Here is a 27,272-nt window from a genome sequence, read left to right on the forward strand (position 1 = left end):
TAAAGTTTCCCCAGAGACAGAGACCCTAAATAGCCAGAAAAGAGGGTTTGGCTACCTAGGAGAGAGGAAAGGCTACTAACACCTGAAGGAGCCTATCAGCTGGAGTCTCTGACGTCACCTGGTGGCACTGGCCACTCAGAGCAGTCCAGTGTGCCAGCAGCACCTCTGTTTCCAAGATGGCAGAGGTCTGGAGCACACTGGAGGAGCTCTGGACACCTCCCAGGGGAGGTGCAGGTCAGGGGAGTGGTCACTCCCCTTTCCTTTGTCCAGTTTCGCGCCAGAGCAGGGGCTAAGGGGTCCCTGAACCGGTGTAGACTGGCTTATGCAGAATTGGGCACATCTGTGCCCAACAAAGCATTTCCAGAGGCTGGGGGAGGCTACTCCTCCCCTGCCTTCACACCATTTTCCAAAGCGAGAGGGTGTCACACCCTCTCTCAGAGGAAGTTCTTTGTTCTGCCATCCTGGGCCAGGCCTGGCTGGACCCCAGGAGGGCAGCTGCCTGTCTGAGGGGTTGGCAGCAGCAGCAGCTGCAGTGAAACCCCAGGAAGGGCAGTCTGGCAGTACCAGGGTCTGTGCTACAGACCACTGGGATCATGGAATTGTACCAACAATGCCAGGATGGCATAGAGGGGGCAATTCCATGATCATAGACATGTTACATGGCCATATTCGGAGTTACCATGGTGAAGCTACATATAGGTAGTGACCTATGTGCACGCGTGTAATGGTGTCCCCGCACTCACAAAGTTCAGTGAATTGGCTCTGAACAATGTGGGGGCACCTTGGCTAGTGCCAGGGTGCCCTCACACTAAGTAACTTTGCACCTAACCTTTACCAGGTAAAGGTTAGACATATAGGTGACTTATAAGTTACTTAAGTGCAGTGTAAAATGGCTGTGAAAAAACGTGGACGTTATTTCACTCAGGCTGCAGTGGCAGGCCTGTGTAAGAATTGTCAGAGCTCCCTATGGGTGGCAAAAGAAATGCTGCAGCCCATAGGGATCTCCTGGAACCCCAATACCCTGGGTACCTCAGTACCATATACTAGGGAATTATAAGGGTGTTCCAGTAAGCCAATGTAAATTGGTAAAAATGGTCACTAGCCTGTCAGTGACAATTTGGAAAGAAATGAGAGAGCATAACCACTGAGGTTCTGATTAGCAGAGCCTCAGTGAGACAGTTAGTCACTACACAGGTAACACATTCAGGCACACTTATGAGCACTGGGGCCCTGGGTTACCAGGGTCCCAGTGACACATACAACTAAAACAACATATATACAGTGAAAAATGGGGGTAACATGCCAGGCAAGATGGTACTTTCCTACAAAAGGAAGCTACTAGAAACTTGCTTCAGCCATTTACTTCAGAAAGTAACAGATTCTAACTATAAAGCAACACACTACCAGTGTAACAGTGTAGGCCGAACAGTTACTACAGCATTGAGTAATATAGGTTGAAATTACTGTTACAATGAAGACCTACCATATTATGTAATAAATGCAAAGGTTTTTGATATATCCATAGGGTACATGGATAACATTGTAAATAAAATAATTTGTCTCTAGAAAGGTTTACCTGTCACCAAGGAATTTCCCAAGTGGTCTGGAGAAAGATGAGCAGAGTGCCCAAAGTCACAAAGAAACACCTGATTTCCATCCCCAGAGAGCAGGATGTTGTCCGCTGTGAACAAAACAGAAAAGAAAGAGGTCACGGCTCCTGCTGCCAAACAGACTGTCTTGCTCATCGCTGCTCCAGTTTTCAACTGCAGAAGGAGAGGCCCTTACCCAGTAGGCAAGAGAACATGACTCAGGGCACTCATCCTTTTAAGGTAGTATTTTACGCAAGAGGCAGGCAGAGAAGCAGTGAAAGTACGAGGGGAAGTATTCACAGCACAAACAGTTGCAAAAATAAAAAGACACCCAGTATTATCTGGCATCGACGCTTCCTCTTTCAGTTTTTAGTGAGAAAAAGAATAAAACTGCAATGTTATTAGGCCATACACCCCATCCAAAAAGAAAATAGTAAATATAACAAATAATACTTTATAAAACACGGGAGCAGTAGCAGCTATGGGGGTCACGTGAGGGCCTTTTTAGAAGCTGTGCGCTCCAATTCTTATATCAAATGAGTTGTGAGTTTCTACAGACCTAACAATTCTGTTAATGAAAAGATCCAGGCAGAGCCCCTTTGCCGTTATTCAGCCTAATCACTCCACTTACATTCTGCTCCCTTCATACTGGTGCGCCAATACCAGACCCTCTTTGGAGTTTCATTCATTTCTTACTCTTTACTACTCAACTTGGATAACTGGGCGCAAGAACAGTTGGAAAGTTAGGTTGTGGATGGTGCTAGTAATTGGTGTGGTGGTGGGACAGTGAAGTAGGCCCAATGACAGGAAATTAGGTTATTCTTTAATAAAATGAGTGAAAAGACAAAAAAGGTGGTTTATAATAGTGAATTCCAAAACAAACCGGTTTATGGTGACTCCTAATACGTGTTAGAGTCTAAGACATCAGTAGTGGGTAACAACAGCTGGGGGGAAGGGAAGATGCAAGTTTTGGAGAAAAAGTCTAGCAGTTTGATTTCAAGTTGCTCAATAACTGAAAACTGTCTGGTTACTGGAGAAGTAAAACAGACTAGTGGAATTAACTGCACCAAAGCATCCCTATAGCAGAAGAAATTCACTGGCATGGTGTTCTCAGTATTTAGTACTTCCTCTAAAAAGGAGCTTAGCGTCTCCAAATTCTGTAGACTCTATGGTTGACGCAGTTAAGTGGACAGGGTTAAATTAGTTGCAAATGATCCTACATGTAGGATGGTGCGTCAAGAGTGTGAGAAAAGGCTTCAGGAGCTGGTAGTAGGTTGACTAACCAAGAAGCAGGGCACAGTTGGACTGATATGTAAGGTAATACCACTCTGGGACGAGCCAGTTCTTGTAGTTCAAGGGACAGACTTTAGGTGGACAAGACTGGAACCACATGGCAGTCACTTAAAAAATAACAATGTGCGATGTTTGGGGATGTTAATTTCAAAGCAAATCAAAACTAAATCTTCCATCAGGTGTTGTCAAACTGTTTGGACCGCTTACTTGAGCTAAATAAGGTTCAATCCTCTTCTGTTTGTACTGTACCTTTCACATCTCCATGGAGAATATTGTGAACGTGGAGGTGTTCCAGTCCCGCCAGCACCTGGCTCATATAATGCAGGGTCAGGTCTTCGGGTAGGTAGCCTCTCTGCTGAATCAGCTGACCCACTGAACCACCTAAAATGAAAGTATGAAAAGTCAGAAAATGAAACTTCTACCTGTTAAACCATCGAAAGATCAACAGCGTCCCACCAAACGTCAATCAATCATGGATTTGTAAAGCGTGGCTAACCACCCATTGGGTCTCAAGGTGCTGAATGTAGGAAGAGCCAGGTCTTGAGGTCCTTCCTGAGCTGCTTTAGTGATGCAATCTGCCTGAACTTGAGGGGTAGTGTGTTCCATGTCCAGGCTGCTAGGTAGGAGAAGGATCTATCTCCAGCTGTACTTTTCCGGATCGAAACATATTAATTAAGGTAGGTTGTTTCTGGAATGTCCTCCTGTATTTGGCCTCTGTTCATGGCTCTTATTCAGTGTCTCTTACCATCATTGTGTTCACTACAGCAATAAAGGGGTCTCTGGTGCTCTAATCACAGACAGTGAAATAAAAATATTCAGTTTGATGGAAATGTAAAATTAAACAGCACAGCACACTTATGATCCCCAAAACTGAAGCTAGTTAGGAAGCTCATTTCTCCAGTCTATAGATTGTGTGGAGACAGTTCTTTATGGTGGATTCCCACTCTGTAAACCAAGAGGAGGGGAGTGTGGCTCAGCTCAACTGAGTACACACAGAACAGCACTAGTTCAGGAAGTTCTATCGCTACAAGCGCTAGATATGCAGACCAGGAGGTAACCTGTATGAGCAGCTGCAAATTACCCAGTGTCTTGTACAATTACTTAATGCTCTCTGCTCTGCCACATATGGGGGATCATGTGACAAGTATGTTCCTTTAATCTACTTAAGTTGCCAACACTGAGGTACAAAGCATAAACCAGAGCTTTACAAAGTGCAGTATCATCTCAACGACTATTAATACAGAATGGAAAAAACGAATGATACTACAGAAGGCAATAAAGGTCAAAACAAGCTGTTCATTAGCATGGATTTCTTGTTACAACAACTGGACAAATACTAACAAAACATCACAATCTAATATTAAAATATAGTTCCAATTATTTAAACATTATCATAAAAACTGAGAACTACCTTTTACTTCAAATGTATAAAAACAGAGTAAAACAATCTTAATTGGTGCCGTGTTCTCTTAATTTCTAGCAACTAAGTGGGAGCAGACAGATTGTTATTATACATCTTTCACCCCATTCTAAATACATTTCTCTTGTTTTTGTTTTTAATTCGAACCCAGGGTAGCTTGGCCTCTATTCCTCTTCTCTGCAGCGCTCACTCTAGTGATGAAGTGTTGCTAGGTTAACCACACCCAAGGATTCTGCACTTTCATGAGTCCCACATTTAGTATTCTCTAGGCTTCACTCACCTTCGAGTAGCTTCATAAAAATAGTGATCCAGTGACCCTCCTTCACGGCTCCATACACTGGGACCACCTGAGGCACTGTCAATCCTGTACATGTCGTCAACTCCTCTGCACGAAAACGACTGACATGAATCTAAAAAGGAAAAAAAAGTTAATCATATAGTCTGTTTTAACGGGTCTCCAAAAAAGTGAAGATAGCAAATAAAGTAGTGTGCAAGGCAATGCTACACAGAGCAACCGCGCTTCAAGGATCTGAAATAAAGATAAAATACTGGAATCACGTGAAGTGTGAGGCCTCTGCACAGAATGTACATAGTTATGTCAAGCAAGGTCTTTAGCAGGGAACCTTTAAGATAGTTTCCATACCTAAAATATTCTCTTACGAGAGGGAGAATACTATTGTTAACTTTTGAGTCTTTAGGTAATGAAAATGTCACTTACCCAGTGTACATCTGTTCGTGGCATCAGTCGCAGTAGATTCGCATGTTCTGCAATAGCTCGCCATCTGGTGTTGGGCCGGAGTGTTACAAGTTGTTTTTCTTCGAAGAAGTCTTTCGAGTCACGGGACCGAGTGACTCCTCCTTTTGTCTCCATTGCGCATGGGCGTCGACTCCATCTTCGATTGTTTTTCCCCCGCAGAGGGTGAGGTAGGAGTTGAATTGTAGTAATAGTGCCCATGCAATGGAGTGACTAAGTATGCACCTATTTAAGGTTGAGATGATACATATATAAATAATTGAAGGTAACTTCCAAACTGCTACAGGCTCCCGGGGAGGCGGGTGGGCACATGCGAATCTACTGCGACTGATGCCACGAACAGATGTACACTGGGTAAGTGACATTTTCAGTTCGATGGCATCTGTCGCTGTAGATACGCATGTTCTGCATAGACTAGTAAGCAGTTATTTCCCCAAAAGCGGTGGATCAGCCTGTAGGAGTGGAAGTAGTCTGGAATAATGTCCTTAATACGGCTTGACCTACTGTGGCTTGTTGTGCGGATAACACGTTTACACAGTAGTGCTTGGTGAATGTGTGAGGCGTAGACCATGTGGCTGCCTTACATATTTCTTGCATTGGGATGTTTCCTAGAAAGGCCATGGTAGCACCTTTCTTTCTGGTTGAGTGTGCCCTTGGTGTAATGGGCAGCTGTCGTTTAGCTTTAAGGTAGCAGATTTGGATGCATTTAACTATCCATCTGGCTATACCTTGTTTTGAAATTGGGTTTCCTGCATGAGGTTTTTGAAATGCAATAAAGAGTTGTTTAGTCTTTCTGATGTTCTTTGTTCTGTCAATGTAATACATCAATGCTCTTTTGACATCTAATGTATGTAGTGCCCTTTCAGCTACGGTATCTGGCTGTGGAAAGAACACTGGAAGTTCCACTGTTTGATTTAGATGGAACGGTGAAATAACCTTTGGCAAAAATTTAGGATTGGTCCTTAGGACGACTTTATTTTTGTGTAGTTGTATAAAAGGTTCCTGTATAGTAAACGCCTGAATCTCGCTTACTCTTCTCAGGGAAGTAATGGCGATGAGAAATGCCACCTTCCAGGTTAGGAACTGTATGTCGCAGGAGTGCATGGGTTCAAAAGGTGGACCCATAAGTCTAGTTAGGACAACATTTAGGTTCCATGAAGGAACAGGTAGTGTTCTTGGTGGTATAATTCTCCTAAGGCCCTCCATGAATGCTTTAATGACTGGTATTTTATATAGGGAAGTTGAATAGGTAGTCTGCAGGTATGCAGATATTGCTGCAAGGTGAATCTTAATGGAAGAGAAAGCTAGGTTAGATTTTTGTAAGTGAAGCAAGTAACCCACTACATGTTCTGGAGTTGTGTGTAATGGTTGTATTTGATTAATATGGCAGTAGCAAACAAACCTCTTCCATTTACTTGCATAGCAGTGCCTGGTGGATGGCCTTCTTGCTTGTTTTATGACTTCCATACATTCTTGGGTAAGTTGTAAGTGCCCGAATTCTAGGATTTCAGGAGCCAGATTGCTAGATTCAGCGATGCTGGATCTGGGTGTCTGATCTTTTGGTTGTGCTGTGTCAACAGATCTGGCCTGTTGGGCAATTTGATGCAGGGTACCACTGATAGGTCTAGCAGCGTTGTGTACCAGGGTTGCCTTGCCCAAGTTGGTGCTATCAATATGAGTTTGAGTTTGCTTTGACTGAGTTTGTTTACCAGGTAAGGAAGGAGAGGGAGAGGAGGAAAAGCGTAAGCAAATATCCCTGACCAGTTCATCCATAGGGCATTGCCTTGGGATTGTTTGTGTGGGTATCTGGATGCGAAGTTTTGGCATTTTGCGTTCTCCCTTGTCGCAAACAAGTCTATCTGAGGTGTTCCCCAGAGTTTGAAATAAGTGTTCAGAATTTGGGGGTGAATTTCCCATTCGTGGACCTGTTGGTGATCTCGAGAGAGATTGTCTGCGAGTTGATTTTGCATCCCTGGTATAAACTGTGCAATTAGGCGAATTTGGTTGTGAATTGCCCAATGCCAATTTTTTTGTGCTAGCAGGCTTAACTGCGTGGAGTGCGTCCCTCCCTGCTTGTTTAGATAATACATTGTTGTTATGTTGTCTGTTTTGACGAGAATGTATTTGTGAACTATTATTGGTTGGAAAGCTTTTAGTGCTTGAAAAACTGCTAGAAGTTCTAGGTGATTGATATGCAGTTTTGTTTGATGTACGTTCCATTGTCCTTGTATGCTGTGTTGATCGAGGTGTGCTCCCCACCCTGTCATGGAAGCATCTGTTGTTATTACGTATTGTGGCACTGGGTCTTGGAAAGGCCGCCCCTTGTTTAAATTTATGTTGTTCCACCACAGAAGCGAGAGGTAAGTTTGGCGGTCTATTAACACCAGATCTAGAAGGTGACCCTGTGCTTGAGACCACTGTGATGCTAGGCATTGTTGTAAGGGCCTCATGTGCAGTCTTGCGTTTGGGACAATGGCTATGCATGATGACATCATGCCTAGGAGTTGTAATACCATCTTTGCCTGTATCTTTTGTGTTGGATACATGCGTTGTATGATGGTGTTGAAATGTTGAATTCTTTGTGGACTTGGAGTGGCTACTCCTTTTGATGTGTCTATTATGGCTCCCAGGTATTGTTGTACCTTGCGTGGCAGAATTTTGGATTTTGTGAAATTGACGGTGAACCCTAGTTTGAAGAGGGTTTGTATGATATGATTTGTGTGATTTGAGCACTCTATTAACGAATGGGCCTTGATTAGCCAGTCGTCTAGATATGGGAACACATGTATTTGCTGCCTTCTTATGTGCGCTGCGACTACTGCTAGACATTTGGTAAAGACTCTTGGTGCGGTTGTTAATCCGAAAGGCAGTACCTTGAATTGGTAATGTATTCCTTTGAATACAAACCTTAGGTATTTCCTGTGCGATGGGTGTATTGGTATATGGAAATAAGCATCCTTGAGGTCTAAAGTTGCCATGTAGTCTTGCAGTTTTAGCAATGGCAATACTTCTTGTAGTGTGACCATGTGGAAGTGGTCTGATTTGATGAAAGTGTTCACTACTCTGAGGTCTAGGATTGGTCTCAGCGTTTTGTCCTTCTTTGGTATCAGAAAGTACAGTGAGTAAACTCCTGTGTTTATTTGTGTGTTTGGCACTAATTCGATCGCATTCTTTTGCAATAGTGCCTGCACTTCTATCTCCAGGAGATTGGAATGGTGTGTTGTTAAATTTTCTGCTTTTGGTGGTATGTTTGGAGGGAATTGTAGAAATTCTATGCAATAACCATGTTGGATAATTGCTAGAACCCAAGTGTCTGTAGTGATTTCCTCCCATGCTTTGTAATAATGACCTATTCTTCCCCCCACTGGTGTTGTGTGGAGGGGGTGAGTGACATGTGAGTCATTGTTTAGTAGTAGGGGTTTTGGGGCTTTGAAATCTCCCTCTATTTCTAGGGAATTGCCCTCCTCTATATTGTCCCCGAAAACCTCCTCTATACTGTCCCTGGTAAGTGGACGGTGTTGCTTGTGAGGTGCTGGCTTGTGTGCTTTGACCCCGAAACCCCCCTCGAAAGGGCGTTTTACGGAATGTGCTGTAATTCCCTCTGCTCTGCGGGGAGTAGAGTGCGCCCATGGCTTTGGCAGTGTCCGTATCCTTTTTGAGTTTCTCAATTGCTGTGTCCACTTCTGGACCGAACAGTTCTTTTTCATTAAAAGGCATATTGAGAACTGCTTGTTGAATCTCTGGTTTAAATCCAGATGTTCGGAGCCATGCATGCCTTCTGATAGTTACAGATGTATTAATTGTCCGTGCAGCTGTATCTGCAGCGTCCATGGAGGAACGTATCTGGTTGTTGGAGATGGTCTGTCCCTCCTCAACCACTTGTTTTGCCCTATTTTGGAAGTCCTTGGGCAGATGTTCAATGAGATGTTGCATCTCGTCCCAGTGGGCTCTGTCATAGCGCGCAAGTAGTGCCTGGGAGTTTGCGATGCGCCACTGGTTTGCAGCTTGTGCTGCGACTCTTTTACCAGCTGCATCGAACTTGCGGCTTTCTTTATCTGGGGGTGGTGCATCTCCAGATGTGTGAGAGTTGGCCCTTTTCCTAGCTGCTCCTACAACAACAGAGTCTGGTGGCAGCTGTGTAGTGATGAAAACCGGGTCCGTAGGAGGCGGCTTATACTTTTTTTCCACCCTTGGTGTGATTGCCCTACTTTTGACTGGCTCCTTAAATATGTCTTTTGCGTGCCGGAGCATACCAGGGAGCATAGGCAGGCTTTGGTAGGAGCTGTGGGTGGAGGAGAGTGTGTTGAACAAGAAATCATCCTCGACCTGTTCTGAGTGGAGGCTTACGTTGTGAAATTGTGCTGCTCTAGCCACCACCTGAGAGTACGCGGTGCTGTCTTCTGGTGGAGATGGCTTTGTAGGGTATGCCTCCGGGCTGTTATCTGACACTGGGGCGTCGTATAGGTCCCATGCGTCCTGATCTTGGTCACCCTGGCTCATGGTGGTGTGAGCTGGGGAGTGTGACGGAGTTTGTGCTGGTGAAACGTTAATCACGGGCGGAGGAGAGGGTGGTGGTGTAACTCTTTTCACCACTTTTGGTTGTGGTGCTTGTTCCGTCTGGAACTCCAACCTTCTCTTTCTCCTAATGGGGGGAAGGGTGCTTATTTTTCCTGTCCCCTGCTGAATGAAGATACGCTTTTGCGTATGGTCCACATCAGTTGCTTGTAGCTCTTCCTCAAACCTATGCTTTTGCATTTGGGAGGTTAGCGAGTGCTCTTCTGTATAAGAGCCTGAAGCTGGGTCGCTTGCAGTTTGTTTCGGCTTCGAAACTTTGTCTGCGTGTTTTTTCGGCTCCGAGGTGACTTTTTTCCTTTTCGGGGCCGAAACCTCTCGGCGTCGATCTGTTTCGGTGCCGCTGTCTCGGCGTCGAGCCGTGTCCACACCGGCATCTCGGTGTCGAGGCTTGTCTCCAGCACTTTCTCGGTCCCGAGAAGGCTGCGTGCCGGTGTCTCGACCGGAGTCGGACGATCTCGGCACTGTTTGGGCCTTTTTCGGTGCCGACGGTCGGTCACCGAATTTATGGGTCGAGCCATGGCCTGGTGGCAGTGGCGTCCCCTGGGCCTTGTAAATGTTTCTTTGTGTGGTTTTCGACGTCTTACTCACGGTTTGTGTATCGTCGAATCCTTCGGAGTCTGAGTCTTGGATCGAGAAGGTACCTTCTTCTTCCTGTTCCTCGAACTCCCGTTGGGCTGTCGGTGCGGACGCCATTTGAAGTCTTCTGGCTCGACGGTCTCGGAGTGTTTTTCGGGACCGGAACGCACGACAGGCCTCGCAGGTGTCTTCGCTGTGCTCAGGTGACAGGCACAGGTTGCAGACCAAGTGTTGGTCTGTGTAGGGGTATTTATTGTGGCATTTGGGGCAGAAACGGAACGGGGTCCGTTCCATCGGCGTTCTTCAGCACGCGGTCGGGCCGACCAGGCCCCGACGGAGGATCGAAAAACTACCCCGAAGGGCACCGGAGCTCTTCGATCTTCGATGCGGTGTGGAATCTAAGTACGCCGATCCCGAACGCAACAATACCGACGAAAATCTTCCGAAATTAGCTAATTTTCCGTTCCGAAACTCGGAGCGACAGGAACACGTCCGAACCCGATGGCGGAAAAAAAACGATCGAAGATGGAGTCGACGCCCATGCGCAATGGAGACAAAAGGAGGAGTCACTCGGTCCCGTGACTCGAAAGACTTCTTCGAAGAAAAACAACTTGTAACACTCCGGCCCAACACCAGATGGCGAGCTATTGCAGAACATGCGTATCTACAGCGACAGATGCCATCGAACATTTAGTTTAGGCATTTATGATGATGTGCAGTCTTGTAAGCACAGAGTCATTTCCTGACAGCTGGTTGCTGCTTTCAGAGATCATTAAGTAACTTCTTTCAGGTGACTTTGGGTGGAGGGTTGTATTTGGAACTGAGATGACCTGGGCACGTTGTAAAAAAAAGTTCTTTAGGAACAGTAATCCCGATTAAGGGTATGTAAATCCAAAGGCAACGCTTACGTAGAAGTTGTCGTGTGTAATGCCCTTACTGTTTCATAAGTTAAGGCATATTTTACATAGAGCTGAACTTGTCCAGAATTACAGGAAAGTCCTACCTGCAACACTGAGTAGCAGGATAAAGTAAAATTAGTACAACCAGCCAACTTTTGTGAAAAGACCAATCTCGATAGTCCTGCAGGTATCCATCTTATTGCCCTGGTGTACTCTATACCAACATGTCTTAGGAGTACTGGTTCAGTTATGTATTCTATCAAGTGGACTCAATGGCTGAAAAAAGAAAGAAATTCACTCTAGTTTACTAATCTTAAAAGAGGACTCCATTTATTTTATACCATGCGTGTCTTATTCAGGGAGATGTTAACTCTTCATCACGCATCCATTTGTTTTTTCGCTTTCTTTTGCAGGTTTTTTTCTCATTTTGTGGACTGTACGAGTGTCGTAATGTAACCTTGCAATGCAAATAAAGTGTGCAATCTAGACCGTCTTCTATAAATGCTCCATTTTAGTTCTAGGCTGCGTGCTAAAAGGGAACGCGTCTCTTTTCACAACATGCCTGTGCCTGGCAGTAACGTCAAGAAAGGATACAGCAGTACGATTATATTCTACTTTGGAGCACAGGCCTACCTGTCTGCCACAGTGAAAGTACAGCCATACCTTTTTTGCAGCACACTGGAATCCTGTGGTTGTGTCCTTCACTTTGTACACGTCACCAAAAGAACCAGATCCTAAGATCTCTGGAAACTTCGACCACTGGATGTCCTCTCGGTACTCGTAATCGACAGGCTGCAGCTTCTATGAATAAAGTAACATGAAGGGAAAAAAAAAACATTTAACGACCGATGCCAGCAGAAGCATCTTGGATTATGAGAAAAAGGTGGACAAGAGGGAAGTCTGACAACGAATAGGAGGCACGTGTGTGAGAGCCAATCAGACGTGTGGGAGCCTAAGTCGTGTGTCACACAAGAGACGCCAACTCACCAGAGGTTTTTAGTGTGTGGAGAAGGGAACCAAACAATCAGAGGTATGGGTAGTAGCACTGGAGACCTGTCAGCACTTTAGCGCTCATCCGAAACAAATATCCAACCAGCTGTATGTGGTGGAAGCAAAATATAACTGGGGCACCTGGGGAAAGCAATCAGAGCGAATCATAGGTATCTAGAGGGGGCACCAAATTACTTCAGTGAACTGAATGACAGGGCGTATGATGGGAATCATGAGACAACCTGGGCTTGGGGACTGAGGTATGAGGAATGACCAGAGGCTTTGGAAATATATAGAATATGCAACTAGAGCCATATGGGAGAGAAGCATCACAGTCAGAAACGAGGAATCGTAACTATCTAGAAGCGTACGGAAGATATTTGTGAGAAAAACAATTAAGTGCAGAATATAAGGCCTGTTATATGCACGAACTCATTATTTATGATAATTCCACCCTACTCACAATGTCAGCAAACGTACCCATTTGCTTCTTGTGTCTAGAAGACCCTGGAGCTTAAAAATCCTTCAAGCTTTCTAGCCACTACAAGGCAATTGTACAAAGAAGTGCAGTGGGCGTGCAGTTATACACAGTGTCTTTTGGAAAACAAGCCACCGGTGATACCAGAGAAATGCCCTTTTGTATTAAAAGGAAATCTTGGCCGAGGGTTGTTTAAAAGGAGCACAAGTCTGAATGCAGGAATAAAACCGCTTCGAGAAAAAAAAAAAACCATGCAGCACGGCGTTACTATGCTTCCAGAATGGACAGCTTGCCATTTCACATCGAAAACTGAAGACTGTTAGACCCCAAAAAGTAGTAATGGATAAGTAAAGTGAAAGCTTTTCAGGGACGTTATCTGGAAAATTACATTCTTTACAAAGGCGTTTTGGCGATATTTATGTCCATTTGACATCGATGCGACGAAGCATTCATTGATGTGCATATTTGTGCTTTTCATATGAGCTTCCGCAGTCATTTTCAAGATTCCTGTATAGGCCCTATCTTTGAGAAATGAGGTGTCATTTGATGAAATGAAGGGGTGTCTTTTTTTCTGTAGCATTAGGCTGTAACTCTCTACCAGTTTCATGACCATTGGATTGTGTTCTTACCTCTGAAAGGATGACGCCTTCGTTCACGCTGTCATCCTGATCATAACCACAAGTACGATGCTCGCACTCACGCCAGGTCTTGGCCAAGCCTGTCAGGTTGTTAGGTTCCCCGAGGCTCACACTTCCTTTCAAGGCATCCACAGTGCATTCTTCCACAGAAAGGTTGTCGGAAACAGTGTGACTGGGTGAATCGCCATATTTCTGAACACAGTGCTCTAGCTTCAGACCAGAGAGGTGATACTCCTCGATGGAACAAGTTGGGTCATCCAGGAATAACTTCAAGGATGCATTACTTTGGGACTGATAATGCAAGAAGTCTTCAAGTGGAGAAAGTTTGGGGTTTAAGAATGAAGAGTGCTGCAAGGTACAGGGATCGGGGTGTGTGGTCTCTGGCTGAGGAAGAACATCTCCACGATCGTGAAGCTTTCCTACAACACCAACGTGGTAAAAGTACTGACTCGGGCTTATCAACTTGTGAAGCTCTTTAATTCTTTTCTCTGAAGCTGTGGCCAGCTGGTCTGTTTGTAGGATTTTTCCATCTTTTGCAGCATTAAACTGGGTGCCAGAAGGCTCTTTCAGAGACCCAGTCAGCCACAAGGTTCTGCTGTTGTAAAATGTGCTGTTCCAAGGTTCATCTTCCTGCGAGCACAGAAGAAAAACAACAGCAACGGTTTAGATTCTACTGAACACTTATATTCACGTTGCGAACAAAAGATGACCTGTCGCTCCTTAGACCCAATGAAATTAGTTCTTACCTGGACTGGTATCGGAGGGCAGCTCTCCTGCTCAGGAGTTTTGGCAGGTCGGGTTTCAGGTTGCTTAACCACTTGCAAATGGACCTTTGATGCTTTTTTGCGCCTCTTCTTCTTGGCTTTATTGTGGCTCCTGGATTTCCAGGCAGCAGGTGACATTTTTCCCTCCGTTGCATTTGCCACATTGTTGGGAATGTGTTCAAAACTCTCCAACAAGCTATACGGGTAGAATGGAAAATGTTACGAAATACTTTGAAAACACTGATTGAGCCTCTAAGCGGTATACTATGTATATCACAGCTATTAGTAACCCTTCTTTAACTGTCCATCTTGTCAGATCGCCTGCATAGTTGTCCACTGAAAAAATAACACTGGCAAGCCCAAATTCAGTGAGTCTCGACTACTGGTCTCAGCATAATCACACAAATGCTGACACCTTCACTGATGAGACAACATGGTTGGCACTATCTTCACCATCGACCTGCTGCAGTGCAGTCCGATTTATGATAATACTGAAGTAATGCAGTTTTCATTAATTATTATGTTTTGAGCCTGTATAAAATGCAATTTTCTGTTTCAATAGTGCAATTCTTGTTCAAGATCATTTCTAGGTAACGTCTGCAGTGTATTTTTCAATAATGACAAGACAGTAGATATGCCTGCACAAAATGCACTTCGCACGATCACTATACTCTTACTACCGCTTCTATTCTCATTAGCAAAGACTTTATTTATTGTAGCAAATAGTGAAAACACAGTTAAATGAGTTGCCTGCGCGTGCCACTGTTAAATCATAAGTAATTGGCCATAAGCCAGTCTACAGTAGAGTTCTGCTTGAAAGAGAATTACTTATTGAAATCTGGCTGTCTAAAGGGGAAATAAAGTATGAATTTAATTTCTGAATGTAACTGTACTAAGCCATCTATGCAGAACACAGGCTTAAAGACAAGTAAACTCGGTACATATCCCAAGACTTAGTTGATAAAGAGCTTTTAGATGCGGATACAGGGAAGCTTGAACTTAAAAAAAAAAAAAAAATACAGAACAGCCAAAAGTTTAAACTATGCCTTCTGGGGATAACCACAAACTGGGTAAATGGCAAGGCAAATAGTGCAGAGGAAACTCTGTGAATAGCTTACTCTATTTTTTATTTAGCTTGCAAATACAGATCTTGTTATCTCAGTTTCTCAATGTAGGTTTTACTACTCTTCTCACTCTCTCTTCCCCATCGGAGTTCTCTTTGTTCCTCTACTTAAATTATCTTTGCTCCACCATTTAGCTTGTCTTTTCCTTTTTTTATTCTCTCGTCCTCAAACTTCTCTCCGTTAATTCTACTATGCTCTGCCCTGCTCTGTCTAGTCTTCTGTGGTGGCGGGGTCCCGTGTCGTGCTCTGCATTGCATCTCTCCCCATTTATCAATTTAATAACTTTCAAGGCTTTTTTCTAGGGCTCCCCCCTTACAGGTCTTCACTACTCTTGCTGTGTTACAAATTCATGGCTATCTATCATCCCTGGTGTCTTTCTTATGTCATGGTTAGCTCTTTGTAGCCCTTCACAGCTGTGCCAATGTCATAGCTCTGTCCATCAGTCCATTTCATGGATCAGTTCGTGCAGCTCATTCATGGCTAGGTCTTTGCATCTGTTTTAATGTTGTTTCCTGTTGTCCGTCTTACAGCTCTATCTGAGCATTTGTTGTCATGAGGTGTTCGCAAGAGTCCTTTAGATGTTAAAAAGTCAGTATTTCCTTTGGTTCACTTTTCTTCTTCTCTGTGAATGCTACATGCAATTCAAAGTGTCTTGCTGCCAGTCGGGCCATGTTTGTGCTCAACAAATGTCATGATACCCACTTTACGTTCCGTCAAAGCAGCAAGTTGGCTAACAATCATATCTAAATTTTCTCTGGTTCTTGAGGCCAAAGGACACCATAAACAGAGTTCAAAGTTTATCAAATTAAATCCGTCCAAACCTGAAATCCTTTTAAAAAGTGGTAACATTGGGTACAGTAATTCAAGTCCTAGCCTCCCTCTATAAACTGTTGTGTTACATTGGTTAACACCTAGAGAACTCTGGGGCCTGTGATTGATGCAGATTTGTCATTCATATCCTAGATTATAATGGTATCTAAAAACTGCTTCTATCAACCTAAGAAGAAATATCCCATTTCTAACATTCTCCCAGAAGTTCTCAAAGTATTTGTCTAACCTAGGCATTACTTGGATCTATTTGGCCTTTTCAGCAAATAAGCTGGTATTATAGCTCAGTAGTTGGGCCCTTACTAATGAGATCTGTGTGAGATCTTCAGGTCGAAGATTCAAATCCCAGCAAGATCGACAGTCTTTAATCATTCAGAGTTGGGTAAAATCAGTAGTAATTTTGACTGGGTAGTAATGATTTTATATTTAAAAAATGTTATACCCAAAGCACTTTGGATTAAAGTAACATATAAACTGTTCAATATTTTTCCATGGACAGGGTTCAAAATTCTACAGATGGAATTCAGTTTGGTCTAAAAGCCTCTGAATGGGTTTCCTCTGAACGTCAGTCTCTACATGGGCTGTTAGTCATAATGTACGCAAGAGAACTCTACAAATACCCTACAACATAACTATCAAATAAAATAAACATCGTTTACCAAGGCTTTTTTTTACTCCGGAGCATGTGCTCTTCTGACCCCCCCCCCCCCCAATTATATGTGCTGATGTGCTCTGCGCTACTGCTGGGATAAAAATATCCACTGCATGGTAAACAGATAGCCTTAAGTGCCAAACTGCATGTGAAGTTAGTATCCCAAATATATTGGCGCCTGGTGTCACACTATAAGCCTAGCCTGACAATGTGAGGTCCAAAACCTACCCTATAACCTGCAGGGACACACCAAGCATGTCCTCATCGTAACCAATGGCCTACCGTCTATGTCCTAGGTACACTTCATAAAGCAGTAGTGGCAGCGTTCTGCGTTTTGTGAATTCATTGTATGACCAGACCTTTTTTTCTTTGTCAGCAAGAGTGGCCTACTTCCCCTCTAGTGTATGTCTGGGGCCCACCTAATACTAATATGTAAAATTCTGAATCTTAAGTACACATACTGTGTGCATGTTAAGTGTGTCTGTATGTGCTGTATGTGTGTGTTGTACGAGTCAGAGTACTGGGGCCAGAGGCATCCATTTTCGATGCCCACGGTTTAGCCCTTGTAGAAGATGGAGAGTGAGGAGAGCTTTCCCAGACAGGGGAACTTTATTGCCTGCATTCCTGTGGCTGGAGAGTGGAGGCCTAAAAACTAAAGTGAGAAGGATGGAGACAGGGCTATCTTTAGAAATTCCATGAGGGTCTAGTTAGTGAAGGCTGATTAGTTCTTCAAGAGCAATGCCACCTTTTGGATTGTAGAGGGGAGGTGGTACCGTTTCTGTTGTTTAAGGTGAGGAAGTGTCTTGGTAGTGACGGCCCTTCTGTCTTTCTACAATTACTACTTCAGGAAAGCTGATGATAGCCAACTGCACATTTCATTGAGCCCATGTTCCGAGTACTCTTGCTTGGAGCCACCCCAGTTGCTACCTGCTGTGAGAGATGTCACTTTACCGACAGCTGTGCAGGGAAAGCAGCCTTGAAATTACATTTGAAAGATAACCACCCCAAATTGCTTCTGAAGTTTTTGACAAGGGATTAATTTCCCATATGGAAAATATGTATAAAAGTGGGATCCTAACTAGCAGGCTTTCCAGTCCTAGTTCCATGTTCTCCATAACCAAGAAAGGAAGTTCTCCACAGAGTACAGGTCTGCTGTGTGCATGACAGATAGTCTCAGAGAGTAAAGACAACATCACAAAGTCTGCAAAACTCCATGTCGAAGTTGCAGATCTGCCTGGCACCTACAAGACTCCCTGCCTGCTCACAGAGGGAAGGTGAGTTTCTGGCCCTGCAGGAAAGCAGATTGCACAAGCCTGCTGTGTTTCCACATTGAGGAGCACCCAGAAGTTGTTTACTGATCTTGGGAGATATGCTGGAGCTAAACTGAGTGCCAATATTAGACCATCAAGTCATCCTCTGCTGCCTCGCATCGGAAGGCTCAGTGCAACTGCTGCCGACCCCCCAGCAAAGACCAAGAAGGACTTAATGTCACCCCCAAATAGGAGTCAATGCTGGCCTGGAGGTGGCAACTGCCTAAAGAACCACAACACCTGTGTTAAACCAGCGTGGAGGCCGTACCTGCACCACAAGCGCTTGCTGGATCTTGCTCTGGAGACTGCATCTCCCTGGACATCTGCCCACCAAACTGGCCGGCGAAGCTGCTCCTTCACCACAGCTCTGTGTCAGAGGAAGTGTGCTGAGAGAGCTGGAACGAGAAGTGCCCTGAAGAGCCTGCTGACCAAGACAGCGTGGTCACAGGACAGACTCGAGCAGACATACAGACCGTGTTCTGCGGTGGGAACAGTGACCCCTGTAAGCTGACAACAATCCCTTGACCTGAACTACAAACTGCTCTGAATGAGTGTGGACCTAGCGAACTGCACCTCTGCTAATATGTGCCTATGAGTAGATTTGAAGCGCTATAGACACTATAAAGATTCCTAGAATAGAGAGAGATGGGGTCATAGCATGTGTGATGTTTTAGGCATCATAGCTGCATATACATTCTTATATCGGAGCCCTAATGAACTGTGTCGTATTTTGTTCAACTGTGTAAAAGGAAAGTACTTCATTACTAAAGGCGAGCACTAGGCCAGACAACATATTTCCGTCCGCTGAGTTATAGGCACTTGTCCCCCACACTATCTGCCAGGGGATCCCTGGGCTCCTCACCCTTTCTACCCTGAGAGTCATGAGTGGAAAGGATTCTTCTTCGCTCAGTTTGCAAAGCCATAGTAGGATAATCTCAGGACCACAGCGGCAAACTACCTCACCCAGATTATATGTGGGTCTGGCAGCTAAGTAGAATTATGCATCAACCAGCGATGAGTGCTTGGATTCACGTCACAGGTGTGACTTCCGGTGTACCTTTAGCATTCAGTTGTAAGGAGTGAATGCTCTGGTGATGTGCATGCGGAATGTGATCAGTGTAGCAGAAGCGACCTCGCCTTCCAGCGCTGCACACTCTCTTCCAGTGGTGATGCCCTGTAGAAGAGACAGGGGCAGACCACTTCAGTGAGGTCAGGATCTGAAGAGGTCAGTGCTCTGAACTGACCATCAAAGAAGAGTGAGAGGGTTTACAGGTTAAACTGCACTGACTAATTTGGTAGCCCTGGCCTGATTAAGGGGTTAGCGCCATCATTTGAAGTCTATAGCACCCTTCAGTCTCTCAAAAGAGCAATCGGTTGGCAGTATTTGCTGGAACAAGAAATATTCATTCAGCAGTTTGAACAAGACAGAGCAGGCAGTCACTGGGCCGGAACCTGTGCTCTTCCCAAGACTAGTTTGTGTTAACAGCTTATGAACTGCATTGTGCAATAGGAAGAAGCCATTTTAGCCCCACCCATGCCACGTTACTCTGCTCAACATATTACATTTGTACAAGCAGTATCAAAAATAGGATTAGGACCACTGCGTCACTTCCCTTAGATACACAAGCCAAGCGCTCACCTGTACTGTTTGGAGCCGGTACTATAAGGCACTCGCTCTGAAGAGCTGGGGCAGATCTGCTGGTTATTTTCACCTGTGTAAAAGACAGTTATAAAGTAATAAATACAAGCTTGTGACTGCCATCGACTGTGTAGTCACAGTTCCTCCCCACCATGCAAACAGCCAGAAAAATGATATCACAGAACCACACACTTCCATTGAGAGAAACCGCGCCCGTGTACGGTGGAGTAATCTTGCAAATGGAGGAGCACAGCTGCACTACCCTCGCCTTGTGCTTGATCTTCCCTGTCCCTCACTGGCTAATTTAATTGTTCCACCAAAATCCAGAGAGACAGGCCTATGGTGGATGTAGTAAGGGATGAGGAATACTGCTGACACCACCACCATGGAAGGCATGTAATCGCCCTGCAAGACAAGGCTAAGAAGCCAGAATTAGGCGGCTACTACACCAAACGGCATACCTTGCACTGAGCATCCAAGGCGTCACCTACATTTGCTCACTTTGGGAATCATTCATCTTATTTCTGCATCTTCAAGGCCGGAATAGGAGACAGTCAGCTGCTCTCAAACCTGACCCTCTCCAACTAGTGCTACCTCCAATGAAGATAACAGAAGCCAGTTAGAAAGAAGAAGCCCTTCCAGCACCACAACACCACCTGGCCCACCACGCCTGGCTAGACCCAGTGGGCTTTAATTATGTAGAAAGACCCTGCTACTCAACTCAACTACATCTAATAACCAGGCACCCGGCGATTAGAGGTGGCTACTGAAACCATAAGTTCAGCTGCGACCTCCCTCTTCATTCTCATCTTTATCCCACACTCCCCTCTCCCACAAGGACAACACATCGCCTTCCTGCCGCTTACACTCTGGGTGAGTGATGATAGAGATGCTGCTAGCAGCGCCTCCGGTCTCTTCTTTGGCGGTCCCTTTGCAGATCACGTTGTAGATATTCGGCCAAGTCACTTGAAACGCCGCCTGTTCCTCGACTTTGTCCACACTTTCTTTCTCTCCCGCTGCCTCGTTGGGCCCCTTGGCAATCGAAAGGTCCTTCTGGTGCCCCGTGGCGGGGCAGGGCGCTCCTTGGCACTCCGCACGGAGCACGGCCATTTTCTCGCCACTCTAGAACGGTTCTGAAAAGGAGGACATAAAGATTATGCAAACAAAAACGTTGTTATTGGCAGACCAAGCACAACAGACTGTAGATACAAGGGACATCGCAAGACTCATAATAATGGAGTTAAATACCTATTGCCTCATTATATACCGAAAGGAGACAACCCTGTGCTTAATTTGAGTCGCTTGTTGCCGGTTGGGGCATCGGCACTTATTTTTGAGGGCCGGCACTTGTTTTTTTGCTTCAGTCATTAACTGCGAGCAAAAGACACATATGGTAAAGACGGGGGAAGAGAAAAAACGAGAAGGCGTCACAAGGGGAAAAAGCTGCGAGTGTGAGCTGAAGGGGCAAGGAGTGCCTGTGAATTTATTAAAGAGGCCCGAGGTGGCTTTAGGATTACGCTGTCTCAGTATTCTGTTCTCACTCATTTAATTGAGGCATCCGCGAGTTTCAAAGAAGAGTTTTGGGCACCGGCACCTTTTTATTTACAGATTAAGCACCGAGACAATCAATTATCTAACGTAGACGTTTGTCTAAATTGAAGCTGTTTGATTTTGCGCAGTGTAAGCAAGTGGTGTATATTCGATTAATTCAATTGTTCGTAATGGTAAAAGACAGCCCAGAAAGGACTGTAGATGAGCCAAGAGGTATTTTTCTGCTTCCAGTGTCTGTCCGTAGGTGGCTGTGGAAAAGCGTTTAAGTTGCTTTCCAATGAAAACCTGGGTTGCATGCAAATTTGTTCACTTTGTGTCAGACATTGTGAAGCTCTCAGGACGTCCCCAGATGGCAGGATGGCCCAGTGAGCTAATCTGTTCCACTGGCATCTGCTGGAATATGAAGGTCACAAGTCTGAATTTCACAAGACAAACAGCGTGTCATCCTGCCAATTTCAGTGAACTGGTTAAAATCAAAATGGGCAATAATATTTACAATACTTAAAAACTGCGGAAATACAGGATGAAGCACTATGCATACAAATAAGTGATTCTGTGAACACAAAGAAGGAGGAGGAGGGCCACTGGCTTAGCAGGCAGGAAACGATCCACGGGTTCATACAGGAGATAAAGAAGGTGGTGCAATTGAAGGGGAGAGAAGTGAAGCACACTTCTGGCCTGGGCAAGAACAGCTTCCCTTGACCTGGACTATTTAAATCTTGCCTCTCTCCAGGAATTTTTGTTCCTCTGAAGACAGCAACAATGTCACCCTCCAAGCCAGGGACTTGCATTGAAACTAACAAGCATACAAATAAAACAGACCTTTGTTGCAGCAGCCACAGGTTACAAGGCGGGGACCTGCAGCAAGAACAGCTCGTAACCTCCAACCCAGACGCAGAACTCACCGCGACTCCGCTCTGCTGCAGCAAGAACTCAAAGACGTTCCGGCCTTAGAAATATAGGCGTGAGCCTTCACCTGTAAGGCCATTATGGCTAAGAACGTCCGGAAGTGTACCACCACCCGGAAGTAAAACGAATCGAAAGAATATACTACAGCGGCCAGATCACTATGAATAAAGATCAGGTGTCGATCTTCTTAACTGGCGTGGATCAAGGTTGGGGATTCGGGTGGGTGGCTGAGTTGGGGTACCATCGCTATGGGGCGCGGAGAGACCGCATAGCCTAAAGATCTTTGTTACTACGCTTTGCTCTGCTCAGTATTTGCCGACGAGCACTGGCTTCAAGGGCACCTGTGCAGACTGGCTACAAGTGTCAGGTGTGTACAGGTGTCGTTCCGGAACGCTACAGGGTTCATCAGAGCATGAGAAGTAGGCCTCATTTAATCCACTGCAGCGTGAGTCACTGGACCCCCGTCGGTCCGGGCGGGTGTGGGAACAATAACCACAGTGAAAACTGGCAGGAAGGAGAAATCAAAGCCGCGCAGCTGCCCTGCGGACATGCGCTGGCACGGCTCCCGGGCTCTATTAAAGGCATCCACGCCCTCTCTCCCGCCACTCGCCCACGGTAATTCAATCCGCAGCAGGCAGTGTAAAAACTATCTCCTGGCGAAGGAAGGGTCACAGCCTGACTCAGATCCGCCACCCCTGCTCCAAATACTTGTGCAGAGTTTAACCCCAGAGTGGGTGTGGATCTCAGCTTCCCTTCAGCCCCAAGCGACCGGCGAGTTTAAGTATCCCTCAGAACAGCACAAAGACCCCCAGACAAGGCGATGACGACAGCCGGGCGACAACTGTGGCCAGCTACAAAAAAGAAATTCTAGTCACCCACAAGCTTATACCCCTCCCGCCCAGGCAGACACACATGCCTGCCCACCCCCAAAACTATCCCCCACCAAATATACCACTAGATTAAAGATTTTCATTTCGTGTAGAAGGAATAAGCTACAGAAAGAGGAAAGAAAAAGTAAAATAGTACCTCAATCACAATGTAAGCGGCGGAAAGACACTAATCAAAGTGAAACAATGAGTACTTGGTTCATGGCCCACACAACAGAAGAGAAAGTGAAACTGGCATGCACTGGCCAATCAGGAGGCAGCACGAGAGTGACAATGAAGCCAATGAATGGTAAGCAATGAGCGGGATCCAAGCCCCTTGCAGTACACACTATCCCTTGCATGTGCGATGTCTTAAGCAACATCTAAAAATGGGAGAGGGTGGTTAATTAAGCACAAACAGCTACGTATGGACAGATTTTTTGCATTGCATTGTTAATGTTTCATAAGTGTGTACTTATGCATTGTATATGGTCATTTAGAGCATTAAAACGGTTTCAATAATCAGTGAGTGTACTTTTATTGGTTAAATAAAACATGAATCTCTAATAGCCATGGCTTCATTTTTTCTTCAAATGAAAAATAAATTTGGATAATACAGGTAAAATGAGCAATAATAAATACAAATTTTACAAATTATAAATACAAATGAAAATGTCAAAAATGAAATACCATAAAACCAAGACTCCTGATTATCTTCACACAGAAGATTACCAAAGAGCGCCCACCAGTACTATTGAAAGTAGTACTATTGCAAAGTCTTGAGGCTGCTTATGAAGATAAGACTTTTGCTAAACTATCTTGTCTCAAGAGGAAGATTCTCCCCCGTAACAGTGCATTTATCATTAAGGCACGCACCACAGGTTCTCAGTAAGAGAAACCTATGGACACGAAATGATGCTGTGGCTGACAGGCAGAGTTCTTACTGTGCAACTCTCAACCTCAATTTGGCACTCAAAAAATGTGACCTTAACCAGAGGAGGCCCTAATAGCAATGTTTAGCAATTTTAAAATGAACAGATAGTATACATGAAAGCAATGATAGGAAGACGAGGATGGTGAGATAGGGTCACATGCCCATACAGATCGCTGAGTTATGCATCTGCTGAAGCAACTGGACCCAATACTTGTGTAACAATAATCCAGGTGTGGTATGATGCACTCAAAATCTCTTGGTCCTTAGGGGCAAATGACAAGTCCTAGGAAGGATTTTAAGAGGGAATGGCACAAAAAAAATAATCGCAGCAGAAACCAAATTTATGTGCTGAAGGTTGAAGAATGCAAATATTTCTCAAAATAGTTATCAGACTGCACCAGAGTACGGGTCTGACCTTAGCGCAGGTTGCTACTCTACACCAGAGCTTGGGATCAGACCAAAGTTTGGCTACAATACTACACCAAAACCTGAATTCCGCTCTAGATTAAGACAAATATCACAACCTGAAATCTACATCTGCACCAGATCTCTCTGTTTCTACATTCCGAGGGTGCCAATTTAATTGATAATTAACACAGGTATGTAAAATATACCTGCTTCTATAATTGTAAGTAGATAAACATTGGCAACAAGGGGCATCCGACCACTCTAATTTGGCTTGAAGATGGGCATATTCAAATTTATACAAATAATAGGATTTGCTCAAACATTCAGGTTTGAAAGGGGTCTCCGCACACTCTCGGAATCTTCGATAATTTTATACACCACGACTACCTCCTAAGAGGCAGTGTCTCCAGAAAATACTAAAAACACTGCAGCAATGCAGTTCATTGTGTCCAATGAAGGCTTAGCCATTGCAGCATGCGTTTGTCAGTGGTCATTGATATATCCACACTTTCTTTTGCCTTTATTTCGAATGGCAATTTTTAACTGGGGCCTAATGAAGGTAGAGGACGAGGTTAACCGTTCGTTTTCTAAAGTAACTAATATTCCTGGAGATATTTTGTTTTTGTGCTTTCAGAAGATGTGACATGCCGCTCACATGGCGGCCCGATGGCACTATGTAAGGGAATACAAAATAGAAATGTTCTTTGAATTATTTACATTAATAAATCTTGCTCTTATATTACTTACATCCAAAACACTTTATATGGAATCGTCTGTGTGCAATTATTCCAACCTAGTTTTACCCTGTACTCAATTTACGGACCTTGAAAAGATGACAGACTGAGTTTAAAATACCAGGATATAAACTTGTAAACCAGAGGTGGCACACAGATCTCAGCACTGGCAACGCATTCCACCGAGCTGTGGTGAAATATGAACGCAGGGGTTTGAGACTGAGATCTAACAAATAAAGAAATAAAGAGCATAACGTGCGAACATGTTTCGATCTGGGCACCAAGACATAATACTGGTCATGTAAATATAGGGGTTATTAGATTATTTTTGGCTAGAAACAGAGGCATTCCCGTTAGTATGCCAGAGATGTAATATCCGCTGTGAGGTCACTGACGTTGCTATGCATTGTGAGGACTAATTAGCCCTGCAAGCATGTGTTTTAAGAGGTGTGTTCTATCACAGAACGAAGAGATGTCATACACTCGCTAAAACGAACTTAAATAGACACAAGTCAAATAGCTTTATGGTGCAATTTGAATGGTGCATCACTGATGCAGTTCAAATGTGTTCCTTGGTATTCTAAGCCGTACACTATTATTCTGCAATTTAGTTGCTCTTTCCACAAGATCTCAACTCTGCCAAAAAGTTGAAGCGCATTTTCAGACAGATAGCCCACTGCTCCATGGATGCTATGGATGGACGATCGTGCCTGCCATGCGAACTATATGAGTACTTTTATGGTGTGTGTAAGGACCAGACTTTTATTATTTTTGTGTTCTGTCGCTGGGCGTTAATGTGAATTTGAAGTGAAAAGGAGTGAGTGATACGACAATTAAGCACTAGGCGTTAGTGTACGAATGTACAGAAAATGTGTGGCTGTAGAGTGGCTTATGCGAGAAGTGTTTTGGGGAGAATGCTCAAATTGCGTTGCAGCAAAGATACGGCAGCACCTATTGTAGTGTAGGATAGTGGTTCCCAACCTTTTGACTTCTGTGGACCCCCACTTTATCATTACTGGAACCCAGGGACCCCAAATGAATCATTATTAGAATCCGGGGACCCCCTACGCTGACTGCTGGGACCTAATCTGTTAATATTATTTAATTTTCTAAGCAGTCGCGGACCCCCTGAGGAGGCTTCGCGGACCCCCAGGGGTCCCCGGACCACAGGTTGGGAACCACTGGTGTAGGAGAAGAGCACAAGAAAAGAGTTGTGCAGGCATGGGAATAATTACCAGCATTAGACAGGTCTGATTCAAGCAGTTTAACTAACATTGAATATATATATATATATATATATATATATATATATATATATATATATATATATATATATATATATATATGTTCCGAGGCTAAAGGTGCGACTCTTGGAGTGCAATCTTGCATCAACTGAAGAATTCCCTCTTAGGTTCACACAGGAGTGGAAGGAGGATCACCCATAGGAATGTTCATTACGTATACAGTCTTAAGGGTTCACCATGGAGTGACAGAAGACGAATCATTGTACAGGCATACAGGGTGCATGCCTGCGGAGTCTACCCAGGTGTGGCAGGGAGCAACCCATTAAAAGCAGACATTAAACAGCCAGTTATAGTCATGGCCACTAGGGTTCCATTTAATTATGGAAAATCCAGCATAATCTGCAGGTTTAAAAAAAAAAAAAATGTTTCTAGCTTAAACAGATCAAATGTTACCGAAAATGTAAGGACACATGACCGCTCAGTGGAAGGCCCTTTGCAAGTGACTGGCCCATATTTCAGTGACTTTTTTTCTGAATTTGGGTGTTAAACTGGTCCATATAAGGTGAAATATTTGCCCAGTTACAATTTGTAAGAAATACAAAATTATAAAGTAATACGATCACAAAATGCGCTGCATTAAGCCGCATAATTTGCATTTTCTTGACCTCCCCAGCCACATAATTCCAGTCACAGTATAAGCTTTGATGGGTCGCAGTGAAAAATAAACGAGCAACTATCAAATGACAATCCATTATATATGCCTGAGGAGCACACCCAGGTGTAGCAACCCAGAGAATTAGCATAATACAACAGTCAGGGTATTTAGGCTGAGGAGTTCATCCAGGAGTGACAGGAAGCAACCCATAAACATGGCCTTTATACAACCAACCATATTTTATGCTCAAAAGACCCTATCCCAGATCACCAGTAGAGTAACCATTATGCATCCAGCCACAGTATATGCTCTAAAGCAGTGGTTCCCATCCTTTTGACTTCGGTGGACCCCCACTTTAACATTAATGGAACCCGGGGACCCCCAATGAATCATTATCGGTAACCGGGGACCCCCTCACTGAGTCATTACTGAACAGTGGGGA

General features: G+C 44.5%; 1 protein-coding gene across 2 annotated transcripts in view; it reads right to left on the reverse strand.

Annotated features, from left to right (window-relative positions):
• The window catches only part of MAP3K14 (mitogen-activated protein kinase kinase kinase 14), a 110,245-nt gene that overhangs the window by 45,839 nt on the left and 37,134 nt on the right, over positions 1-27,272 (reverse strand). For both annotated transcript variants that reach the window (XM_069237969.1, XM_069237970.1), the window contains exons 2-9: positions 20,396-20,662; positions 19,530-19,602; positions 13,959-14,172; positions 13,204-13,842; positions 11,770-11,907; positions 4,583-4,712; positions 3,132-3,263; positions 1,577-1,681 (exon numbers count right to left, since the gene is read on the reverse strand). In XM_069237969.1, the coding sequence (XP_069094070.1) occupies positions 1,577-1,681; positions 3,132-3,263; positions 4,583-4,712; positions 11,770-11,907; positions 13,204-13,842; positions 13,959-14,172; positions 19,530-19,602; positions 20,396-20,639 (1,675 nt within the window). In that variant the 5' untranslated portion in view covers positions 20,640-20,662. The remainder of the gene's footprint in view (positions 1-1,576; positions 1,682-3,131; positions 3,264-4,582; positions 4,713-11,769; positions 11,908-13,203; positions 13,843-13,958; positions 14,173-19,529; positions 19,603-20,395; positions 20,663-27,272) is intronic.

Source organism: Pleurodeles waltl, chromosome 6 (genome assembly GCF_031143425.1).
Source record: "Pleurodeles waltl isolate 20211129_DDA chromosome 6, aPleWal1.hap1.20221129, whole genome shotgun sequence".
In the NCBI taxonomy this organism is placed as follows: Eukaryota; Metazoa; Chordata; class Amphibia; order Caudata; family Salamandridae; genus Pleurodeles; species Pleurodeles waltl.